Genomic DNA, 24788 nt, shown 5'->3' with positions numbered 1-24788 from the left:
GTAGGGTTTGCATTTCTGTGATGAGTTTTTGCTTAGCTGGTTTAGAATCTTGTTTATCTGTACAATTCCCGATAGGTCGACATGCATTTTGTAATTTAAAAAAAACCGCACTATTTCAAAACCGCACAAAAAAAAGCCGCATAAAAACAGATCCTACTGTATTAGATAAAATAAGATATTATTTCGGGTTTCGGTGATTAAGGGATAAAAATCGATTTTTTTTTTGCATGTTATTGTAGTAAAACATTTCAAAAATACCGTGTTAAAATTTTAAGTCAATCCGAGCAAAACTTTTTAAGTTATAGAGCATAAAGCCGAGCCGCCTCAAACATCTGCCGAGACGCAGCAGTTGCGCGCGTAGTCCGTTACAAACTTTAAACGCGGTTTTCTCGAACCTTTTTTTTTTAAGTGCGTAGTCATTGGCATTTGAAAACTACTCAACCGATCCTTTTGAAATTTTGCACACATATTTTACATATAAAAAACCTCCCGCCAACGTTTTTTTTTCGCCATTTTTTTTATATTAAGGTGGTTTTACACCTACAAAATGGCGGCATATTTTCGTCAAAAATCACTTTTTACTTCAAACGACTACCAAATGGCTGAAAATGAAAATAAATCGTCAAAATAAACGTTGGGGGGAAGTTTAACTCATACTTTAACTAAATTATTCAATTTTTTTGATTTCAGATGATTCTACGCTGAGATATGCTGACTACTGCAAAATGTATTTTTGAAAAGACGTCTACGTAAATGTGCTCTCATTCGCTCATTTTGCAATATTTTTACATGAAAATTTTATCAAATATTCTTGAAATGTTACTTTATAATATGCAACAACTTTTAATAAACTGACTTGAACCGTTTCGCTACAATGAATTCATGAAAAAAGTGTTTTTTTTGTAGCGTTTAACCCTTACTGCCGGCGGCCGCCTTAACCGAATGAGCTCGTGCGTGACTACGATTCGGCGGAGCTTGATTTAGAAACCTGGAGAGCATGAAGCAACAAATGAAGTAAAACGTTTTTTTTCTAATAGCGGTTAGTAATACTTTTTTTCTAAATAGGGAGATCATTAAGTATTTCTGCCATGAAAAAGTTTCTTATAAAAAATCATAAAAATTATTATTAAAAATTTTGCAGTTTTGCTGAAAATTTGTCGATGTTTTACATACGAGTATATTGTACAAAGCTTGAAACTTGGATTATTATGATCCTTGTTAAAGAATGAACTATCTGTTTATAAAGGAAATTATTGAAATTAAAAAAATAGTTAAGTAAATAGTCAAAACTTGTCGATATGTGGTGCTTTTATAATAATTTGGGTGGCATATATGCATGCGATTATTCTTTTATTTAATTACAACCACTTTTTTTGGAAGCAATGCACTTCTGTATTGGGGCGCGCACACAGAGGGGCAGCCCCATTTTATTTATTTATTTATTTATTAGAAATATAATTATGAATGTAACATTTCGATAGGCAGTGCATAGTACCTAAGACTCTCGGCCGCTTTTAGAAAAACCTTTTCTAACATTTAATTTTGTATGACCAAAGGGAACATCGAACCAAGGGACAACTCAACGCTGAATATTAAGAAAATCACGCGGAATTTATTTTTATAATGTATTATTAAACCTATTTATTTATAGCTAATTTCACCATTAAGTAGGTAGTGGATAGATGTATTACTAAAATATTTGCATACATATTTACCACTCGTCGTCGCAAAATGGCTATACAAATCTTAGCAGACTATGGCCACACATATTCCCACATTTTATCGAAATTGAGAAATCATTCCCAAACACAGTATTTGACCTCATTTTCCAAATGTTATCGACTCATTATGTGCCATTGTAAACACTTTCTTCTTTCTACATGGCCACTCATCGATCAAAACGTGCAAACTGTAATGGTCACGTTCGGGACTATCTATGCTTGTTGCGCACTAAAAACCGAGGAAGTGCTGACATCAGTTCTGAATACTGAATAGTTTAACAAACAACTTAAATCATTTCACTTTTCAATGCGCACATTTTTAACATATTTTATTTTTCGTTAATCTCTTTGCTTGCTTTTGGGTTTTTTTTTTAATTTTTAATAAATAAACAAATAAATATTATAACTAACTAAATTAATTAATTGACTAATAATTAAAAGTTAATGGTATTTTTGGTCTCTTTTCAGCGTTCGTTGCGGACTATTCACTGAGGTAACAACGTCCATACTGTTCTCCATCTTAATTTTACCACTCCTTCTCAAGCCAAACGGGCTGTTGGGTGTGCGAATGCGAGTACACCACCGGCACGGGGGCTGGAGCGGTATAGGCAGCAGCATGCACTTGTGGAATGGCGCGAGAAAGCATCTGACCGATGGCCAAAATTAAAAGGATCACCTGAATTTGAAATATAAATTAAAGAGTGGAATAAGTAAATGGGTTATGAAGAGAGAGGGAAAGAGAGATAAAGGGCAAACATTTTTATGATGATTAAATGTGTATGTGTGTGTGTTATGTGTGTGTGTATGTACACGCAATATAAGATACTTACACCGACACCCAGACCCTTCATGGATACAACGGTGAGAGCGGCTAGCAGGGTGGTGATCACGCCAATCACAAAGGCGCCGGGAATGACAGCAAAACTCAGACGCTTCAGGAAGTGATGGCTGAATGTGCGGCCTTCTGCAAAACGGCATTGAAATGATATTACGGTTATTAGGTATTATAGGAATTAAAACAAAGTTAAGTAAATCTCTATTTAGAAATCGAATCCTTGCATTCAGCATGATTCTGAAATATTTTTAATGGGCGATGAAAGGGTTTGTTTCTTCATTTATGTAGAACTCATGAATGTAAGGCTTTGACGTGCCCACAATCATTTTAAATGTGTTTTATTGAACTATTATTACAATTTGGATTTTTTTATAGCGTTTCAATTTCCTTTTAAGTGGTTTCTTTAGCTGGCTTCTTTCTTCGATGCTTAGTTTTTACATTTTTAATTTTAAGTTCATCTCAACACACTTCAACACTTGAATACTTTTGAGTTTCATTTACAGACTATCACTTCTTAATATTTTTCACCAAAAACACTAACCAGCAACATCAGAAGCATTATCCTCAGCAACTTGCTGACACAAAGCCTCGCCCATCAAAGCGGCGAGCAGCAGAATAGCGAAAACGAATTCCTTGTTAGCGACCATCTTGTTGAAAAATCCTTGAATTTGTTTAAGATCCTCGGTAAGCGAAAAAAGAAGAATTTACAGGGTATAAATTGCACACGCACACACACTAGCAATGCAACGACGGCAGCGTTGAAAGAGTTGATGTACTGCTGAAAGTTCGTAAAGTATTGATTGTGGATTTGACTGCGGCAACCGCTTTAATAGTCAACGCTGTAGGGCACACGTCGGTAAGTAGAATTTCGCCAAATAACAAAAAACAAACAAAAATGTTGAACTAAAACAAAACCGTTTGTATATCCACGCAACGGAAGGCAGAATTGAAAAAGAAAAGTAACAAAATTGTCATGACCAACAACCAACTTACAAGCGACCATACAACGGTGAAGAACATATAAGCACATGCCTATACACATACATATGCACATGTTCACCTATATATACATTCATGTGTCAAATATGCATACGCAGTCGAAGTGCAAATGGCAATGCGCATTTCGTGTAATGCCTTTTACCGATTTTTGGCCAAGCAGGCAAAAAACTTGGAGTACGCCAGACTTTAACGGCAAACAGAGACTTTCGTTCGCATTGCCATGGCCAAAGTCATCAATGAGTGTTGAAATATTTGCCCGAAATACTAGGTGTACACATAGAAAGCTCTTAGCGACATAAGGCAAAAAAATGTTTGCTGCACGCAGTAGCTCACAAATATGGCTAATAACACGATCGAACACATTAAAATGTCTGCTGACGATTTAGTCATCAATTGCACTATTTACAAGAACTCAAACTACAAACTCACTTAGGTACTTAAATATGTATGTACACATGTATATCAGCTATTTCATGCATAACGATTTTGGAAGTCCTTTAAGCAAAGAGGGCCTGCTCATAACTGCTATGCCTAAGAACTCCATCTTCATTGCACTTATTTTGTAGAAACGATATCTGCTATGCGGCTTACAACCCAGCAAGCAAAAATTAAAAACTAAGTATCTTTAATTAATTAAGAAAAACATTCTTCTAATAGCGGTCGCCCCTCGGCAGGCAATGGCAAACCTCCGAGTGTATTTCTGCTATGAAAAAGCTCCTCATAAAAATATCTGCCGTTTGGAGTTGGCTTGAACTGTAGGTCCCTCCATTTGTGGAACAACATCAAGACGTACGCCGCAAATAGGAGGAAGAGCTCGGCCAAACACCCAAAAAGGGTGTACGCGCCGATTATATTATATATACTGGGTGGGCCAAATAAGGCCTACTAATGCTAAACACAAATAACTTTTGCAATAATCATTTATTTTGGTTAATTGTTTTTATACATAGAATTTATTTTATGGAAATTATGTATGAAAAATTACATCAAATGTGCACCATTTTTCTCGATACAAATATTGGCTCTTTTGAACGCGTTTTCCATTACACCACATAATGCTTCTGGTTGAAGGCTCAGTATTTCGTCTCGAATATTTTGCTTCAGCTGTGCAGAGACTATTGACTATTTATTAAGATACACTTTGTCTTTTAAATATCCCCATAAAAAGAAGTCGGGCTTAGTCAAATCTGGCGAACGAGGTGGCCAAGGGTAGTCTGAATTTTTGGAAATCAGACGTTCGTTAAAAATTTCACGCAGCAGGTCCATCGTTTGCCTAGCAGTATGCGCAGTTGCTCCATCTTGTTGAAACCACAAATTAGGATACTGCTCCGCCATTGGCCGCAAAAAGTTTTCAATCAATGTTCTGTAAGAAGCTCTTGAAATCGATTCCGGCGTTTCATCCTCATTTTCGAAGAAATATGGACCGATAACTCTAGTGGCCATAGCGCCGCACCAAACAGTACATTTAGATGGGTGCAACTGATGTTGGTGTGTTGCCCTTGGATTTTCAGAGCCCCAGAATCTACAGTGTGGTTTGTTGACATAACCATCTAAATGCAAATGCGCTTCATCCGACATACGCCGATATTTACGCTGCGTTAAAACAATCGATCGTTGACAAGAATAGAAAAACTCCATAATTTTAAAGCGTTGTGTTGTACTGTAGGGTTCCATAATAAATTTCCCACAATTCAATTATAACCTACAAAAAGAGAAAAATAAATATGTCAAAAATAAAAAAGTTATTTGTGCTTAACATTAGTAGGTCTTATTTGGCCTACCCTGTATATTAAGTATCTTTAATCTTAACCAGCGTAAGTGCGACATGAATTGATAGGTTGAAATAATTCAGTTTAAATGGAGCTTTATCACCTCCCTCTCTCTTTTTTTATACCTGCATGACTAATCTATGCACATACAAGCATATTCTGTTAAAAAGGTACCAGTAATTAGTCAATAAAGCACAAAATATTTTTTACGAGTATTAATTCTATCTGGTGGTTTTTTAGCTGCAGAGATAGCAGAGGATGGCAAGCTGTGACATTTCTGTTTAATAAGGGTCGGAAAGGCATCACAAATCATTTAACATCAGAACAATGCTTCCAAATTGCGGAAATTTACTTAGCAAAAAAAATAAATCTGTTCGCAAAGTTCACACAGCACTGGCGGCGTCATGGGCAATTATATCTTTCGAAGCGAGGAAGGCGCTGCCGTTATGGTGAATGGTGAGCGCTATCGAGCTATGCTAATGAAAGCCATCATTAAGCCACCATTGATGCCATACGTGCAAATTTATTTTGAAAAGTAGTCAAAAATTGGACTGATCGAATGGGCCCTTAACTCGTAGCCACGGGGGACATATGCCGGATATCATATTCAAAAATTGAATGCTATGAAATTATCTAGCAGATTCATTCCAACAATATTTCTGTCATTATAATTTTAAGTTCTATTATCATTTTAAGTTCTCAAGTTCTTCAAAAAACACCCGATACAATGTGGTGCAAAATGAATCATACAATTTTGTTTTTGAATAACTTTTTTACTAAATAGAAAAATTAATTTGGTGAAATGGAGTGATGGATATCTTTATATGAACTGAATTTGGTATTCATTATTTGCTTCTTTGTATACTGCAGCTGTCTAGTTCACAAGTGGGAAATATGACTGACGTAGAACGCCATTTGCAAAAATTATAAATTTTCCAATAGGGCGATTAATTTTGTGCCACCTCATATAACCCTCAAAGTAGGTCCTTTCCAAGATAATCCAATCTTCAAAACATTTTTCAAACGCAATTTCTTGAACCGACTTCAGTTCTCGCCACGAAATCTCGCCGCTATGTTTTCTAACGTTTAAACAAAGGAGTAAATTGAATTTTGCCGACTGAAAAAAGTCAGCTAGAGTCCGCATAAGCTGAATAAGGTGTTTGTGGAACTATGTAGTTTGAGTTTATGGCAAATGCATCGATCTGCCCTTCCCACAGAATTTGATGATGTATAATTTTATCAAAACTGTAAAGAGCTAAATCTTTTAATTTTAAAATTATACGAACTTTTATGAAAATACAGCTGTGTGAATACTTAAGTTCACCAGTGTAATTAATGTTCTATTCTATGATGTGCATTCATAAAAAGGGGCAAAGTGTCGCTGTTAGAAAAAATTAAAATGTGTGTTATCAATTTACATATGTAGATCTGCGCGTTGATCAATTTCACCAGGCCGTGGCGGATGAGTGCGTTCAATAGTAAAATTCAATCATGAAATTGTATATATCCTCAAAAAGTTGTATAATATTGTTGATTTTCTGTTATCAATTGAAGAAAAACGCTTCTCAAGCTCATCAAATGCTTATAGAAGCTTATGGTGGACATGCTCTAAGTAGAGCATAGTGTTTCAGATGGTTTGAAAAATTCCGAAGTGGTGATTTTCCCGTGGAGAACGAGGACCATGGCCGGCCACCGAAAAAGTTTGAGGACGCCGAATTGCAAGCATTGTTCGATGAAAATGATGGTCAAATGCAAGAAATGATGGCAGAGCAGTTGGGAGTGACCCAAAAAACCATTTCCAAACGTTTGAAAGACATGGGTATGATTTTAAAGGTCGGAAGATGGGTGCCGCATAAACTGACAATGTGACAATGCACCGCCACGTCGATCAAGAGCGACCCGGAAATTGGCGGAGACGTACGATTGGGAACCGCTGGTGCATGCGGCTTACTCATCAGACTTGGCGCCTTCCGATTATCATTTGTTTGCATCGATGGGCCACGCCCTTCCCGAGCAGCGCCTCAATTCTAACGAAGAAGCCAAAAATGGCTCGATGATGGGTTTGCGGCCAAAGACGGCCAATTTTTTTTGGCGCGGCATCCACAAATTGCCTGAGACATGGGAAAAATGTGTCGCTAGCGATGACTATTATTTTGAAGATTAAATTTGTAACCATTTCATAGGTATATACCTGGTAAATACCTATAAATAATTTTGTTTTATTTTTTCATTAAATAAAATTAAATTAAATAAAAAGTATATTTAATTTTTCTTACTGCAGAATACGTTTTTTTCCAGGAAAGTGGCGCTGATGTAGACTTAGTTTGAAATTTCTTATCCATATTTAGTTGATACTCAGCATTTAATTTTATATCGGAAGAATCATTTTTTGTAAAAACTGGACTGGAAAGATGAAGAGTCAATATACAGAAAAACGGTAAAAGTAGTTAAGGGGGAAGGTAAATAAAACATCATTTTAATGAATTTACTCAGATTTATATAAAATATAGCGTTCTTCTCTTCTCAATGTAAGAAAAATATATCTTTAGATATGGGTTGGTTAGAAGTCACTCAACAAGTGTTCTTAGCTTTATATAAAAAGGCGGCCGCCGTAGTCGAATGGGTTGGAGTGTGATTACCATTCGGAAGTCGGAGAGAACGTAGTTTCGAATCTCGGTGAAACACAAAAATGAGGAAACATATTTTTCTAATAGCGGTCGCCCCTCAGCAGGCAATGTCAAACCTCTGAGTGTCAAACCTTCTCATAAAAAATATCTGCCGTTCGGAGTCGGCTTGAAACTGTAGGTCTCTCCATTTGTGGAACAACATCAAGTCGCACACAACAAATAGGAGGAGGAACTCTCAAAAATCGCTCATTGCTCTGTGAAAATCGTATTCTAGGGATCAAAATAAGAAACTTTGCCGAAGGAACCATACCTCTAAAACGAATTCTGATGTCCCCCAATTTGGGTCGAACGAAAAATCCCACTTTGACCCATTTAGAGTGCTCCAATCGAGTCCAAATGTATGACCGACCCCCACTAACTTTGGACGGCCGATCCACCGATGCCAGTGGCACACCCCCTGGAACTCCCCAGGGGGGTTCCCCATACAATCATTTCAAAATATCACCATTTTTGGCTAATTTGTCTATTTTCAATGATTACTACATTTCAGCCTTCCAGAACAGATCTGAAGTTGATATAATTTAGACAGGCTTCTCTAAAGCGTTTGACAAAGTAGCGCACCGAATACTCTTGCCAAAGCTTGTGTCAATGGGTATTCACTCCACGTTTTTGTCGTGGATCAAATCATATTTGTGCAATAGGCTTTGCGTTGTAGCCGTTGATAATGCGATATCCCATATCTTCTGGTATCTCGCAGGAAAATATTCTAGGACCCCTCCTTCTTATTCTCTTTACTAACGATATTGGTTCATCCTTTTCATTTGCTGATCATTTGTTATAGCTGGTGATTTTGAAATATTTGCGGTGATTAACAGTGCTCGTGACACTGAAAAGTTGCAATCCTACTTACGCAACGTCCGGAACTGCTTTCACCTAAAATTTGCTAAATCAATCAATAGTTTGCATAGTTCGTATAGTATTGCTGGCTCGCCTCTGCAATCCGTTGAAGAAATTCAAGGCGTTATTTTCAACTCTAGCCACTTTAACCAAGTCATAAGATGGTCATATTCGATGCTGGCATTCGTAAGCCGAAAGTGTTTTGCATTTACTAACCCACACACTCTCGAAACATTGTATTGTTAGATCGAGATTATCATATGCCGTTGTTATTTGGAGGCAGCACTAACCGGATTGAGAGAGTGCAGAAAGTTTTTCTTCGTTTTTCGCTCCGATCTTTAAACTCTTCTGAAGCTTTACCGCTCACGATGTTTATTTATTGGTTTAAAAGCACTTGATGGCAGACGATCTATTCAATCGTGCTCATTCATTATTCGTACTTTTCTCTTCTTAATTGGCGCGATAACCGCTTACGTGATTTTGGCCGAGCTTAACAAAGCGCGCCAGTCGTTTCTTTCTCGTGCTAACCGGCGCCAATTGGACACACCAAGTGAAGCCAAGTCCTTCTCCACCTGATCTTTCCAACGCAGAGGAGGCCGCCCTCTTCCTCTGCTACCACCAGCTGGTACCGCATCGAATACTTTCAAAGCCGGAGCGTTTGTATCCATTCGGACGAAGCCGCTGGATCTTTATTCGCTGCACTATGTCTATGTCGTCGTAAAGCTCATACAGCTCATCGTTCCATCGTCTGCGATATTCGCCGTTGCCAACGTGCAAAGGTCCAAAATCTTACGCAGAATCTTTCTCTCGAACACTCCAAGAGTCGCTTCATCGGATGTTGTCATCGTCCAAGCTTCTGCGCCATACGTTAGGACGGGCATGATGAGAGTCTTGTAAAGTGTTAGTTTTGTTCATCGAGAGAGGACTTTACTGCTCAGTTGCCTACTTAGTTCAAAGTAGCACTTGTTGGCAAGAGAGATTCTACGTTGGATTTCAAGACTGACATTGTTATCGGTGTTAATGCTGGTTCCTAAATAAACGAAGTCTTTTACAACCTCGAAATTATAACTGTCTACAGTGACGTGGGTGCCGTTAGCGAGTGCGCCGACTGTTTCTTTGACCTTTATTGTAACTATATTTGTCCTTCTCTTTAAGTAAAATTCAGCTTCATATTCCTAATAAGAAACTTTAACAGTACGAAACCTTTAAAATTGGCTTCTCGAGAACCAATTACGGGTGAATGATCGATTTTTAGTGCGTGTGCAGATTTTAAGTTTATTTTTCAATTCTTCTGGTGCTGATTTTACATGGCCTATGGCATCTTAGTCAACCATCTTAAATCGTTTTTTTTTAGTAATTACTAAAATATTGCACGTTAGCTTAGCATAGTCTGTAAGAATGTATCCATTCAAAGATAAATACGCAAATAAATAAATAAATAACCACTGTAGAGTATTTTAAGCTGAACTTACAACTATAAAAAGGGCCCTTATTTGGCTCAACGCAATGTAATCTTTTTCTTGACTAATATAATTCATTTTGGACTATCAAACAGCCACTAAATCTTTTCAATCAAATACCATTAAGTCAAAGGTAGTAATTTAGTATAGGACTATCTTGAACGAACTGGCGACGATATATACCATGAGCATTGTATGGGGTCCAGATCCCAATGGCATGCCCTCGAAGTGCAACACCGATAAGCTGGCAAGGAAAGATATCGGACTACTCTTGGCTAACTCGCCCTAGTTTTCCTGCATATACCGGCATTGGCTGATTTTAGTTAAAAGAGTAAATGATTGATGGGTTTAGCAATTCACTTGGGAGGTCAGCGGACAAATTTGCCTATGAAAAAGCCAAAGTTGTCAATCCATCTTGTTCGAATTTCATTATAATTAGTGGTTGAAATAATCACCGGACATTGTTTAGTGGAGATCTGCGGAAAGAATATGGCATCACATGAAGCAGCGACATTCTGTAGGCGTATTCAGAGTTTAATTTTACAGAAAGGCGAGGAGAGATTGTAGAGTGTTATCGCAATGAGACTGCGCAGACGGCCGAAGTCTGCTTGTCCACACTTTCTGTAGGGGCAGCTAAAAAAGTCAATTTATTTTGCGAGTATAGATAAAAAATAGTATTTCTTTTTAGAGGGGTAATTCAATACTAATTGAAGTAACATTTGTTTTCTTATAAATCTCATGCAAAATGGAGGCCACCGAGGCAATCTGCAAAATTGATTTATTTTTTACTTTTTCCTTGGTAGTTAAATTTCTTGTAAAGTATAACACCTGGTACAATTAGTTAAAATTTGACAAGCTTGTGTACTATATATGTTTTGCGCGACCAACATTCGCTAGGGTTCGGGTTCGTAACCCATTATGGGAAATATGAAACACTTAATGATATAAAGTTTTTCTACAAGTGGTCGCTCCTTGGCAGGTAATGACAAACTTCCGCGTGATTTCTCATAAAAAACCATCTGTCGATCGGAGGGAGCATAAAACTGAAGGTCTCTCCATTTCATTATTTTTGTATAAAAGTATAGTTCATTATTTTACCATAGCTTACATAACTCTTGTTGAGTTACATACATATATGAACCATATACCAGTAAAAAATAAAGCACACGATTTTTGTTTTTTCATATTTCAAAAGGATATTGGTTTTGTTTTTTTGTTTGACTTACGGAGTCTTTGTACACAGATTTTGTCCGAATAAATAAATGGCAAATAATTTTCTTAGAACATTTTAATCCTCTAACGACTTGCAAAACTTCATTTCATTTGAACTTTCTAAAAAAGAGGCCAAAACGACGCTTTCGTGAGAGAGCTAATGGGCTAAAGTGTTTTATAAAATTATTTCTTGTAAAATTTTACTATATACATACATTTTACCAACATATTTCTCTCTGACATATATCTTAACTCTTTTGTCATTTATTCTAAAAAACACTTAGGCGAAATTTGACCAAAGAATGAAAGATGATTTCGAGGTTTTACTATATGGGTCTAGGTTTTACATCAAGAGTTGGAATCGTTCCGCACTCCGACAATTAGCGTAAAATTCTTGCACGGTGCAATCAACGGGGTGTTTTAGAAACTTCAAACTTTTGTATTAAAATTTAATAAGCTATTAGACTGCATACCAAAAGTATTTCCAGAAATTATTTTCAAAAAACTTAGAATTGGCTTAATAGTTTATGGGGTTTCCCTCATTTTCTTATAAAGTTTTACAATGTAATTTTTTTGTTTTTGTTACAAAATTAATTATATTTTCATACAAAAATGGTCGAAATTGGTCACAATATTGATGTGCCACCATTTGTCGCAGACTGTAAGTGTAACGCGATTTCTTTCGCTTCAATTTTGACTTGGTGAGGTTTCCCATTTCCCGGATTGAGTTTTCGATCACACAGCTTTATCAATATTGGTTAAATTGTAAACTTGTAAGTATTCAACCAACAAACATTTTCAAAAATTATAGGCGGCTCGGGCATTTAAACCTAATTAATTGACTGCATTGATTTAAAGCATGAATTTTGGGTATATAGCCGATAGTATACTAATAAAGCTACGTGTTCAGAAATACCTTCGTGTATAAAATTTATATATATAGTTGTATTGGGTGGCACGTAGATACGCGTTTTCAAGCTCTCACGTACTTACATTTTATGGCGGCGCATAGGGCTAACAAACATATTCTTTCCTATACATACATACACGACATTTTCATTAGTTGAAAAAAAAAAAACGGTATGCCAACAACAAATGTAAGTATGCATTTTTGGATACTTCAGGCTTTCGTTTTTACTTTTTAAATGTTTTACTGTTTTATAGTTATTTGTATATAAAATAATATGCAAAAAAATATGTATAGGTATATACAAATAATGAATTTATAATTATAATGTACTTGTTTGCATACGAAGCAGTCTTATGTCTATGCACATATGTAAATTTGTTTATTACTCTGGGTGGTTCAAAAAGTGTTATGAAAAAGAAATGTTTCTTCGGAATCAGTAGGACATTAAGGCGAAAAAGGGGAATAAAAGGACCAGTCTACCAACGACTAGTTGAAAAAGGTGATTTTAAATATCTAAAAAATTAGTAGTAATTTATTTACCTGCTACTCCCCGTTAAACCATTCTATTTTAAGTGCAAATCTATTAATCTCGCTGACATGGAACACCAAATGATAGAACAAGTTTTTTCTAATAGCGGTCGCCCCTTGGAAGAAGATGTCTGACAAACTCTTCCTCCTCCTCATTCTTTCTGGAACTGGGGTACGTAAAATCTACCCTATGATCAAAGCAACTAACATATATACATTTTTTCTTGACCGATTAAGTAGCGCCTTTGAGCGGCTGACGTCTAATTTTGGCCACATTTTTTTAGCGTTACATGTCAGACTATCAACCAAAATGGTATTGGCTGATGTTACAATGCTAATTATATCAGTCAGTTTGTAGGTAGAGAGGGGTATACTTACATTCTTCATACCCTCTTTCGCTGATTTATCTAAGTTGGCTTTTGCGTCTATTCTAAGAAATCAAAATCAGACACATACGTTGGTTGTGGATCGAGTTTTTGTGCAAATGGTGATGAACGATGCATGGAGTGTAAAAAAACCCATTGTCTGTGCAAAATCCAAGAATTGTCTCGAAACAAGTCTAGCCTGTTGTGCGCGTATATTTTCACACAAAGGACATCCAATATAAGAACGAGAGGATTCTGGCGTTATTCCGAAGATATAAATATATTCCTGCCATTTTGTATGAAACGGCACATCACAGCAAACAAATGGCTGCCTCGCCTTTGATGGTAGTAATTCCATCGGACGGGAAAATTGTTAATGTCTCAGACCAATAGCATCTCGAATGCAGGACTCGAGCTTGTTCAAAGTGGTTGCTTTATTCGCGTAGACTTTGTTTGGAGGACTTTGCGTGGCCCCAGGGAAAGTAATTAAGAAGTGTAAAGTTCCATGATTGAAACAACCCAACATTTCCAACGCCCAATTAATGAACTCGCTCCGTTATCTATGACTGTCCGGCTTCTATTCCTGTGTCAAAACAATCTTATACGGATGAAGGTCCAAATCTAACCATAAAATAAGTCGAGCAAACCTATGGCTATGCCCAATTCAGCTGATCAGCACAGTGCTATAAAAATAATGTTTTTTGTTAACCAGAAAAAATTGTACTATACATCCGCGTGAAACTTTACCTACATAGAATTTACTATATAGTAATACTAGGCTGTTTCAATTTTCCCATCATTTTAATTTTTTAAAAGACTACAAATTTTCAAAAGACGAATTTTAATTCTCTCAGGCTTCCCTAATTTTTATTCAAAATACGACTCTTAACAATTATATGTGAAAAATGATATCAATTAAATGTCCACCTTGAGCACGTTTACAGGCTGTATACGACAATGAAAATTTTCAAGGACTTTTGAGGCACTTTTTAATTTAAAGGCACTTTGAGTTCAGCAATCTCGATCCGAATGCTGTGTTTCAGTTCTGGAATCGTTGTTGGCTTACTTATGCACATATACTTTACTTTTCAAAAAACCTCAATCTAGTCTGCCTGTCCTTTTTCTAACCACGACAGAACCAGTTTCTTGAATTTTTTTCACCAACCTCTGAACTATCGATCCATTTGGACGATTATTCCACCAAAAATTATGAATTTTTCGATATGTTGATCTTAAAGATCGACGACATCTGTCTACTTGACAAATGTCAAAGATGCCGTGAAGGAATTATCCATTACTGGCATCTTGTCGTCACTTTTGAAATACCCTTTACTTATATTCACTTTATGATATTAATACGGACACAAAGGGAAAGACGTTATAAACAGCCAATATTTTTTACGTTTCACCAAGATAAATATAGATTTTGTATGGGTATATTTTATTTTATTGGAGGAAGGTTCAACTAATTTTTTATGTAGAAGTTTAAGGTTTTCTTTCTCAAGAAGAGCAAAGTTGATATGCATATTAATAACATAGAGTTCATATAAACGTAAGTATTTAAAACAATTTTTTGGAAATTTAATCTTTTCAAACTTTAAAGCCCATTAAATAATTTATGAGAAAATTAAAAAAAAGTAACACCAAACCGCCTGTTTACTTTGGAACAAATCTTATGGAATAAAACATACTCAAGTATCTAGTATATAAAAGCTTCAATTAGCCAGAATTAGCCAGTCTTTATTTTTTTAGTACGAGGGTCATTTTAAAAGTCCGTGCAAAAGTAAAAACTACTTAATTATTTTGGGTAAACCGTTTTTATTTTTCGACATAGCTTCCTTTTAGATTTATAAACTTCCTCCAATGCTGTTCTAGTTTGTTGATCCCTTCCGCATAATAGGACATCTCTGAGTTTGTAAAACAGCCATTTCTTTAAATTGGGGAACAAAGAATCCGAGGAAGCCAATGCTGGAGAATAGGGGAATGTAAAATAACTTATTTCCCTATTTCCATCAATTTTTGCGACCATAACTGCAGAGGCGTGAGCTGGTGCGTTGTCGCGATGCAAAAGAAAAACCACTCGACTTCCTCGAATACCCAACACAAAGAAATATACCGATTTGGCTGAAACTTGGTGTGTGTTCTTCTTTAACTAAACATAACCTCGATACGTGCCAGTAGTGCTATCTCCCTGACTCTGCATGGAGCTTTCAAACGACCCTCGTATTGCAAATCGTATATTCTTTTTATGGACTATTGCATGCAGTCACAAATAAATTTTCCTTTCATTGGCATATGTGCGTGTATTTAATTAAAAAATAGTATTATTTCGTGGTAAAAAATGTGTGTATGTATGTATTTATTGGTTAGAAAGGCGGCGCATGCTTTACTAAATTTGTTTCAACATACATACATATGTACATAATATTTTTTTTACATATATGTTTGTGTTTGCGCAGGTATGACCATTTAAGTCCACAACCGTCAAGCGGATGTGTACACACATATCTAAGCCGTACGTCAAAATGTTTTAGTAGTGAAAACCATAATTGATGCGGTACAGTTAACTTTTATAGCTTTTACTCTGCATTTTCCGGCAACACTTGTTGCCTATCAATGACTGCCAGAGTGTTAGCTACGGGCTATATATATTTTTTATGCAAATCGCATATAGCAAATTGATATAGCCATTAACACATCATGGATTTAATTGCTTTCAAATTGGTTTAGTCAGGGTTGCGAAATTATTTCCAAGAAACAAAAACAGCAATAAAACGAAGTGTTTCGCTTAGGATTTTTAAATGTTTATACCCAACGCCTAGCCGCATAAGGCTACTGTAATATTTTCTGCCCAGGAGGATCTGAGTGGGAGAGAGTTCAAATAAGCAAATCTAAATCAACACTGGAACTAGGTAAATTTTACACATTTATAGTTTGAAAGTATGTACATACTATAAATGCCAGAAGTCGGTTTTAGAAATTTGGTGAAATGGTCAAACCCAACCAAATTTTATATGTTCGGTTGGGGAATAAGTTCGTATCGTTTTTACGGAATTTGATTTTAACAGAAAACAATAATTATATCAATAAGTTAATCAATTATATATTCGCCATTGCTGTTTACAACCTTATCCCACCTCTCAACCAATTTGTTGATGCTGTTCCACCAAAAAAAAAGAAGAAGTTGGTTTTTAAAGACCTCTTTGTTATCGAATTTGACGCCCTTCATATGGGTAACAGGGAGCATAAAAGATGATATGGCGGATACTGAACGACCTCCCATTTGAACTCTTGGAATGCGGCTTTGACGAATTGTGCAACACGGGGCCTGGAGTTGTCGTGAAGGGGTATGGTTTGACCATGCCGATGAGATCTTTTCAATCGAATGGTCTTATGCAAGCGGTGTTGCCGGGCAACGTAAGGCTCCTTATTGACCGTGGCATTCTTTTCGAGCATTTCCCAGTGCACCATGCCCTGCCAGTCCAAAAAAACCCATTTCATGATTTTCTTTGGATAGATTCGGCTTGACTCTCAGTTTTGGCGTATCCCCTGGATCCACATACTCCTTTCTCTGTTTCATAGTGATGTATAGGCCCCATTTCTCATCTCCCGTGACGATTCGGAACAAAAAGCGCTGTTTATGACCGCGTGTTGCTCGATGGCGGACGAGATGCATTTGAAGGCGACTTTCTTTGCTTCTTTCGTTGAGCTCGTGAGACACCCATGCTCCCAATTTTTCGGTACAAACCATTGAATGAAGTTGATTGAGCATCGTTCACGATTTTTTTGAGACGTTGTTCATCGAATTCAGAAGGTCTTCCGCTGCGAGAAGTGTCATCGACGTCAAAGTCGTCATTTGTGAACTTAGCAAACCATTACCGCGCTGTAAACTCGCCTATGACACCTTCTCCATACACGTTGCAAATGTTCTGGACTGCTTTGGCAGTTTTTTGACCACGATGAAAAGCAAAGAAGAGCAGGTGTGGAAAATGTTGATTTTTGCCTCCTGGGTATTCCATTTCTAAGCCTCAAAACTAATAAATATAATAAATATAACTAATAAATAAAATAACTAAAATAGTTTTGTAGAGCAAAAAGAGTTCTACCGAATGAATACTTACCCTTTGCCAAACAGCAAACAAATCGTTGTAAAATAAAAAATAAAAAAATAGAAAAACGTTATGAACTTATTCCCGTTCGCAATATTTTGGACAATGAAGGTCCAGAATCCGATCCAGGGGAACGAAATTCTGAGAGTGAGGATGCATCTCAGGCCCAGTTAGCTGAAATCTCTTATACCGATGACGACTACAAAAACAAACAGCAGCAACCGAGGAAGCCCAGGGAAGTATCCTATACGAAATATCTGCACGAATCAGCATATATATATATATATATGGGGCATTCTTTCTCAACGGGAGACCCCTATCCATCCATAAATGTTTTTGACTTAGAGAGTTCTAATAGGGCTTAAAATTTAGCTCTTTTTATCTACTTTTCAATGCAGAGTGGCCAAAAACGAAATTCAAGATGGCTCATTTAATATGGCTAAAAATGTAATCAAAATTCATTAAATTCATTCTAATAACCTATGCCAAAAAAATTCATTTCAACGGAAAGAGTTGTACGAGATCTCAAAATTTAGCTAATAAAGTTTACTTTAAAACACAAAAGGAAAAATTTAAAAATCCAAGATTGCGGCCACAACATGGCGGTTAATTTTTTAAAACTACTCAAATCCACTTAAAATTTATTACTCGGGTATTAGTTGAGTAGTTTTAAAAAATTAGGCCCCATGTTGTGGCCGCCATCTTGGATTTTTAAATTTTTCATTTTGTATTTTAAAGTAAACTTTTTTAGCTAAATTTTGAGACCTCGTACAACTCTTCCCGTTGAAATGAATTTTTTTGGCATAGGTTATTAAAATGAATTTAATGAATTTTGATTACATTTTTAGCCATATTAAATGAGCCATCTTGAATTTCGTTTTTGGCCACTCTGCATTGAAAAGTAGATAAAAAGAGCTAAATTTTAAGCCCTAGTACAACTCTCTAGGTTAAAAACATTTTTGGATGGATAGGGGTCTCCCGTTGAGAAAGAATGTCCCATATATATATATATATAATCAGCGCGTACACTCTTTTTGGGTGTTTGGCCGAGCTCCTCCTCCTATTTGTGGTGTGTGTCTTGATGTTGTTCCCCAAATGCATATGTGCATATATGCGTATCTAAATATGTTAAGCGAAACATTCCCGTGCTTGGCTCCAATGCTGGCTTGAAACCGAAGTAAGAAATAAGAATAATATCGACTGGAGTGTAAAGCTAGATAATCTATATGCGTTTCTAGCAATTCCATATGGACATAGTAGTATGGAGCCCAATGGAGTGGACGTTCACCAGCTGTGATCAAACGAGTGAAGTATTGCACTTTGTAAGGATGCAGGAGTCGAAACATATTCCTGGAGATTTTCAGACACTTGAGATTCGATATTCGTGAATAGATTAGCAAATGAAAAACTTGCACTACTTTCTGAAATCTGGAAATAATAAACCGCAACAATCGATACGAGTGTTGTCCTTTATATTCTGCACCCAATAATAAAAAAATGGTAAAATATTCATGAAAATGGCTTTATTGTTTCTCAAAATATACTCCTTGGAAGTCCTCCAAAGCGAGCTGTTTAAATGCTTCAACAGCTTCCTTAGGCGTTGAAAATCGTTGACTTCGTATTTTATGTTTGATGTTCTGGAACAAAAAGAAATAATTATGTGTCAAATCAGGATCCTATGGTGGATGATTCATGAATATGATATTTTGAGTGCTCAAATAGTTCGGCATGTCGTAGACGTACTTTGAGCCATCACCGCAAAGATTCTTTAATCTTTCTCTATACCAATCGACACGAGTCCGGTCTTGGGCAATTGCCAAATTATCCGTATCCAACGAGAACAATCTTCTTCAGGGCCAAATGTAAAGTAATATTGAATGCATGCTGGTACCACTAATCCCCACAGACGCCTTTATCTTGCGATGTGTCACATGGCGATCTTGCGTTATCTATTGACGCATCGTACACCATAAATTGTTTTTAACACAACAACCAATTTTGGATGACCTTCACGAAATTCATCCTGCATGGTTCGACGCCCTAGTCGGAACTCGTAGGATTCCAGCGCTTCACAATAGCTAAGTGTGGTGCTTCAATGGCAAAAATCTAAGTACACTGATTAATGTTCTTCGGTCTCGATAATCCAGGTCGAAAATCGTAATAAATTGTCTCACCAAAATTTTCACGAGCTAATTCCATCTTTTGGGTGCGAAGAATTTTCCGGCTCACTGAAAAAAGAACAAACAAAGCGCATACGTGAAACGCTATTGAAAATTGGCCTACGTCAATCATATTTGGCACTTGTGAACTAAACAGTTTCGGTATACAAACACATAAGAAATTGATTGCGTAAAGGTCAAAATAAAGGTCATTTGAATTTGGTCATAAAGAATTTGTTACAATGTTCCAGCCTCATACCCAGCATTCTTTTTATACTGAAAACACTTATAGATGGCGCTGGTTATGAGTTTATGTTCTTATATTGTCGCACAATAATAACATTACCGCATTACTGCCTTAACTTCGCTTTACTGAAAATTTCAGCTTCTGAGATGCAGTCATCTTCCTCCTGCTTCACAATGTTCACTTCCATGCCTGTGGTAATAAAAAAAATTTCATATACCTTTGTTGATGTGACAATTTTGTTTTTTTTTTTTTCTGGGGGTATTGCGCATTTTCTGCTTAAACAATTGCCCGATATTTGTTTTTATATGGAAAAAACGCGAAAGTTAACGAGAATTTTGAGCCTACTATACCAAAATTTAATGTGTATCGTCTTTTTTTATTGCCGATAAAAAAGTATAAAATTTTGATGAACATTTTTGGAACTTGTCGAATTTTTATAAATCTTATATAAAGTTTGAAACTTATTTGCTTTTTCTAATAACGGTCGCCGCTCGGCAGTCATTTGGCCGCATTGGTCTTTTTACTGTTAAATAATATGCCCGAAGATTCAAACCCGGGCACTTCCCAATAATAATCATGCACTAATCACGCGTACGGTGGTCGCATAAACTATACCCTACTTTAAAATAACCCTTAATTACACATTAAAATTCTCAAGTGCCTTGCAAAGATAAATATATTATATTAGTCAGAAACTATGGTAATGCTGAAATAAAAAATAATAGTTTGTTTAGTTATTTTGAAAACTGGTACACCGTTGAGTAAAATCAATTGCTTTTTATTTACATCGTTTTTTAGCCAAGCTTTATGCAGCGAAACAGTGGCATGCGATGAGTGGAATGGTGTCTACAACCTCCACCACGCTTCCAAAAGGATCTACCCAGCCCTGTTAGAACTGGGTTCAATGTCCTGTTAGAACTGCAAGGGGGCAATGCCTATATACTCCTTACTTATTGCCTAAACATCGTTTTCTCCACTAACCTCTAACTATAGAGTTCACTTTATTATCGTTCCGCAATTTTTGGATACTTCTTATGCGGTACACCTTGCACAAGCAAGCTTTGCTTCAGTGTGTATATAAATTTAGCCCTACTATGCTTTGGGAGCGAAATTCGCTCTAGCCAAACTAAGGCATCCTTATTTTTCTTTTTAAACTATTTCAACGGGTTAAATGCTTATTTTTCCACACACACGGATGCGCCCGATGACTTTCTTGCTCTTGTTGATTATCATTAAGATCAAAACAACGATGCCTGTGTCAGTAGTAAATACGAGAATAAAGACCTACTTTTTGCACATGCATGTGCACTGATCGGTTTCAGTTATCACTAACTGGTCACCGCAGTTCTGAGGCGGCACTTTTTTTCCCAACAGGCTGTCTAGTGGTATGGAAAGCAAAGCATACCAAATAGAAAGTGGAATAATTAGTGCAAAAGCAGTAATACTTACTGCTTGTTTTCTTTGCTGCAGATGAAATTCTTCAGGCTGAGAACCTAGTTAGAATGAAAGTATTTTTGCGGTCAGCTTGTTGGCCGCCAACAAGCGGTTTTGCATCAAGTGACACTTTGCCATTGTTTCTTGTATCGTTATGTATAGTGAGTAAGCAATCTTCATGCAGCTACCTTGCTTCTTTCAATCTTCAATTCTTCATTGGCTGAGCTTATTAAATTCTTGGTAAACATTGACTGGAAATTCTAGAATCACCAGTTGCGTATCACTATTGGGGTGAACGTGTTGGCTCCTGCTTTTCCATGATTTTCAGTGGATTCAGCATGCGTTCGAAGCTGTTGAATGCGAGTTAATAAAATGCACACCACTACAGCGGCCAGCACATTTCTACGCTGATGTCTGGAGTGAAAAGACGTTAAGTAGCTGGCATCCGTTGGTATAGTAAGGCGGCAAACGGCTACGCGCTGAAAATTATAACAAAATAAAAAAAACAATGTTTGCCAATTTTCGTATACTACTGACGCTGTTAGTGCTTGTGAATGTGTATGTGCAAAAATTGAGCGCCAACGAAACTGAAGAATCGATCAGGAATACAAATCTTACTCTTCCACTTGAATTTGAAAATGAAGAAGTTGAAACGAAAACCACAACTGATGAGGCAATAACAACAATGCCATGGGGGGCTGAAGTTTCAAAGGCGCGGAGCATTGCTGACAATAATGAAAACGATGTGCACAAATTCGTACAAAAACAGTTGGCAGACATGAGTACGGCGCATTCTAAGGAATCTGTAAAACCGCTAAAAAATGTCTTTAGGGGCATTTACAAAAGCTACAAGAGCACATACATGGGCAATGGCACCTCAGCTGAGTACAAGAAAAAATTAATTCAACGTTTAAGTTCTTCCGCTAACACTTCCAACCCCATGACGTCCAACAACGAGGAAGTAACCTTAGAAAACGAAAGAGCTAAGCAGCAAACTTCATTGACTGCCATCATTGAACCAGCACCTATTCCGCCACCCGCTCTCGAAAGTCAAGCACTCAAAGTGAAATTAAAAGAAAAGCTACGTAAGCGAAAACGTAAATATCATCGCTCGAACTCAAGTGCCAAGCGTGCAAAAACAAATAATCACTTGAACAATTCAAATATAGGTGCTGATAAGACAAATGAGGGCAATAACACTCACAACAACAGCAATAACTGCGACGACAGGCACTCTGATATTCTACTTAGTAGCGCGCACTCCACACTCGACGAGCTAAGCGATAAACATTATCGCTACACAATTGGACCAGGTGTCAATATGAGTTTTGACATGTTGAACGATATTGTGAATGTCAATTTGGATGGCGATAATCTGCGTGAAATAATGCGCGGGCGCTGGCTAAGCGATAATACGGAAGAAGGTAAGCCACGGAATTGATTAACACTTCTTTCATATGTGTATATTTGTAGATAAATATGTACATATATATGTATGCACATGTGAATGAACTTTTGATTACATGTGTATATACATAATTAAATATAGTTTTTGCTCGTTCTATGCATAGGTCGCGGCAAGAAGTACGATATGGTCACTAAAGTGTTGCCACTTTTCGTTTTGCCATTCCTCATACAATCTGCCATTGTGCCATTTCTGGTCACTAAGCTGAAATTGTTGTTGGTGAAATCTATACTTATTGGAAAGTTGGCGATATTCCTACTCATCTTATCAGCGATAAAGAATAGCAATAAAATGGTGCAATCATACGAGGTAGCACCGTCGTATTGGGCTGGTGAACCGAGTAGGCGATCAGAATTGGCGGCGGCCGCCTCGTCGACAGGTTATAATGGTTACCGGGTGGAGGGAAAACCAGCGGCTTGGATTAATTGATAATGACTTACCTAAGAATTATGTTTTAAATATTGTTGTTAATGAAATGGGAATGAAAAGAAAAATTTGCGTGATGTGATTAGTTGGATGTCTTTAAAATTATATAGGTAAGTATGCTTTTTTTAATGCCCACCTGTATTATTTTGATTAAATTCTCCAGATTCTATAGGATTATGGGATTTAGGTTCACTGAACTATGTATATGAATGGTGTCATAAAACTGAAGTAGGAAGAAATTACTTATCGGTTGTTAACAAGGTTCAATATTCAGGGGCATACATAATTGGCGTTTACATCCTCTTTGGGTGGTAGGCTGAGCTCCTCTACGGGTAAAAATCTACATTTAATTGTGTTGGAGTAGATAGTTTATGAGATAGTTAATATTCACAGGCTAATAGCAAGCTTCCTCTATAGTTCATCAGATGGTTAGTATTTCTAATTTGTTTCATGCGCTACTTGTCTTTTGTTCGGCTGTTTATCGAGGTCTATCGTATGTTGTTGGAGGTTTGTACTCATATGGGTAGGTATGATGATTTCATGTAATATTTTTAGCCAAACATTTACGCAAGGGGGCTATCATACTATAAATTCACCATAAAGCTACTGTTTTTGAGTTTGGGCCTCCCGTCTGACCAAAGAGTTTGTGCGACCACATGACCTGCAAGAGACTTTATGGGATTTTTTATGTTTTTATATTTTTTTCTACTCATCTATAATTTAATAATTTGAAAATTATAGAAATCCAAGCGATTTCGAACCGTTATCATTATAAACGGATAGTGTACAAACAGACAATTAACGGCATTCCTCGGGAGACTCTTACTACCTTCTTAAGCTCCCGACTCCCGAATGCCGTCATCGGAGTCCAACCACCACCCACAACAGACGAAGGGCTCTAACTTCCCCGAGAGTCCTGGCTAACCTGGGCACATTTACGTTCTGGATATTGTAGCAGTTTTAACTCTTACCTCTCCAGAATCGACCCCGGCATACTAAAAATATGTCCGGAATGTGAAAGCACACCGCACGACACTAGCCATCTTTTCACATGCCCCGTCAAACCCACTGATCTAACACCCCTCTCCCTCCCTCTGGAGCCAGCTTGCCGAGGCAGCCACGCGTCTCATGCCCAATTGATGGTGAAAAATGTTGCGAATTGATTCGTCAGACACGCTAAGGTCACGAGCTACCTTCCTCAAACTTAAATGATGGTTTTCCAGCACCATTTCCTTGACTTTGTCGACGTTTTCATCCATTGAAGACGTTGATGGGCGCCCTGATCGGGGCAAATCTTTCACGACTTCTCGGCCCTCTGCAAAAGGCTTATACCACTCGTAGACCCATCTCGAGAAAGCACACTCGCCATAGGCTTTCTGCAACATTTTCAACGATTCGGCACACGAAATCCCATTCGAAATACAACATTTAAGACAAATTCTTTCGATATTTTTATTCACAGTGAAAATCGCAGTGCAGACTTGCGGTTGGCTGATATAATTAAATGCCAAAAAACAAGCTAATGGACAGATCACGTTCAAACTCTGTGACACTGTAGAGGACAGTTGTATGAACATTCCGGCAAAAAAAATTTAGACATATGGGTAACGCTCGCTTTTTAAATG

General features: G+C 37.1%; 2 protein-coding genes across 2 annotated transcripts; one reads left to right on the top strand and one right to left on the bottom strand.

Moving 5' to 3' along the window:
* Positions 1-2244: 2244 nt before the first annotated feature.
* Positions 2245-3203, bottom strand: LOC129244564 (protein apnoia). Its single transcript, XM_054882266.1, has 3 exons — positions 3098-3203; positions 2552-2685; positions 2245-2397 (listed from the first exon to the last, which is right to left on the bottom strand). Exons 1-3 carry the CDS (start codon positions 3201-3203, stop codon positions 2248-2250), a joined length of 390 nt encoding a protein of 129 aa, XP_054738241.1. The 3' UTR covers positions 2245-2247.
* Positions 3204-21780: 18577 nt separating this feature from the next.
* LOC129236258 (5'-AMP-activated serine/threonine-protein kinase catalytic subunit alpha) lies at positions 21781-23166 on the top strand. Its single transcript, XM_054870533.1, has 2 exons — positions 21781-22696; positions 22844-23166. The coding sequence occupies exons 1-2, from the start codon at positions 21781-21783 to the stop codon at positions 23164-23166; spliced, it is 1239 nt and encodes a 412-aa protein (XP_054726508.1).
* Positions 23167-24788: the final 1622 nt, after the last annotated feature.

The sequence above is a fragment of the Anastrepha obliqua genome, chromosome 1 (assembly GCF_027943255.1).
Source record: "Anastrepha obliqua isolate idAnaObli1 chromosome 1, idAnaObli1_1.0, whole genome shotgun sequence".
Lineage (NCBI taxonomy): Eukaryota > Metazoa > Arthropoda > Insecta > Diptera > Tephritidae > Anastrepha > Anastrepha obliqua.
The sequence above is the reverse complement of the archived record's forward strand: the minus strand, read 5'-3'. Positions and strand labels throughout refer to the sequence as shown.

Coding starts and splice junctions, on each gene's coding strand:
- LOC129244564 (XM_054882266.1), bottom strand. CDS start 3,203: ATGGTCGCTAACAAGGAATTCGTTTTCGCTATTCTGCTGCTCGCCGCT. Junction 2,686..3,097: donor TAATGCTTCTGATGTTGCTG/GTTAGTGTTTTT, acceptor GCCGTTTTGCAG/AAGGCCGCACATTCAGCCAT. Junction 2,398..2,551: donor TGAAGGGTCTGGGTGTCGGT/GTAAGTATCTTA, acceptor TTTCAAATTCAG/GTGATCCTTTTAATTTTGGC.
- LOC129236258 (XM_054870533.1), top strand. CDS start 21,781: ATGTTTGCCAATTTTCGTATACTACTGACGCTGTTAGTGCTTGTGAAT. Junction 22,697..22,843: donor AAGCGATAATACGGAAGAAG/GTAAGCCACGGA, acceptor TTCTATGCATAG/GTCGCGGCAAGAAGTACGAT.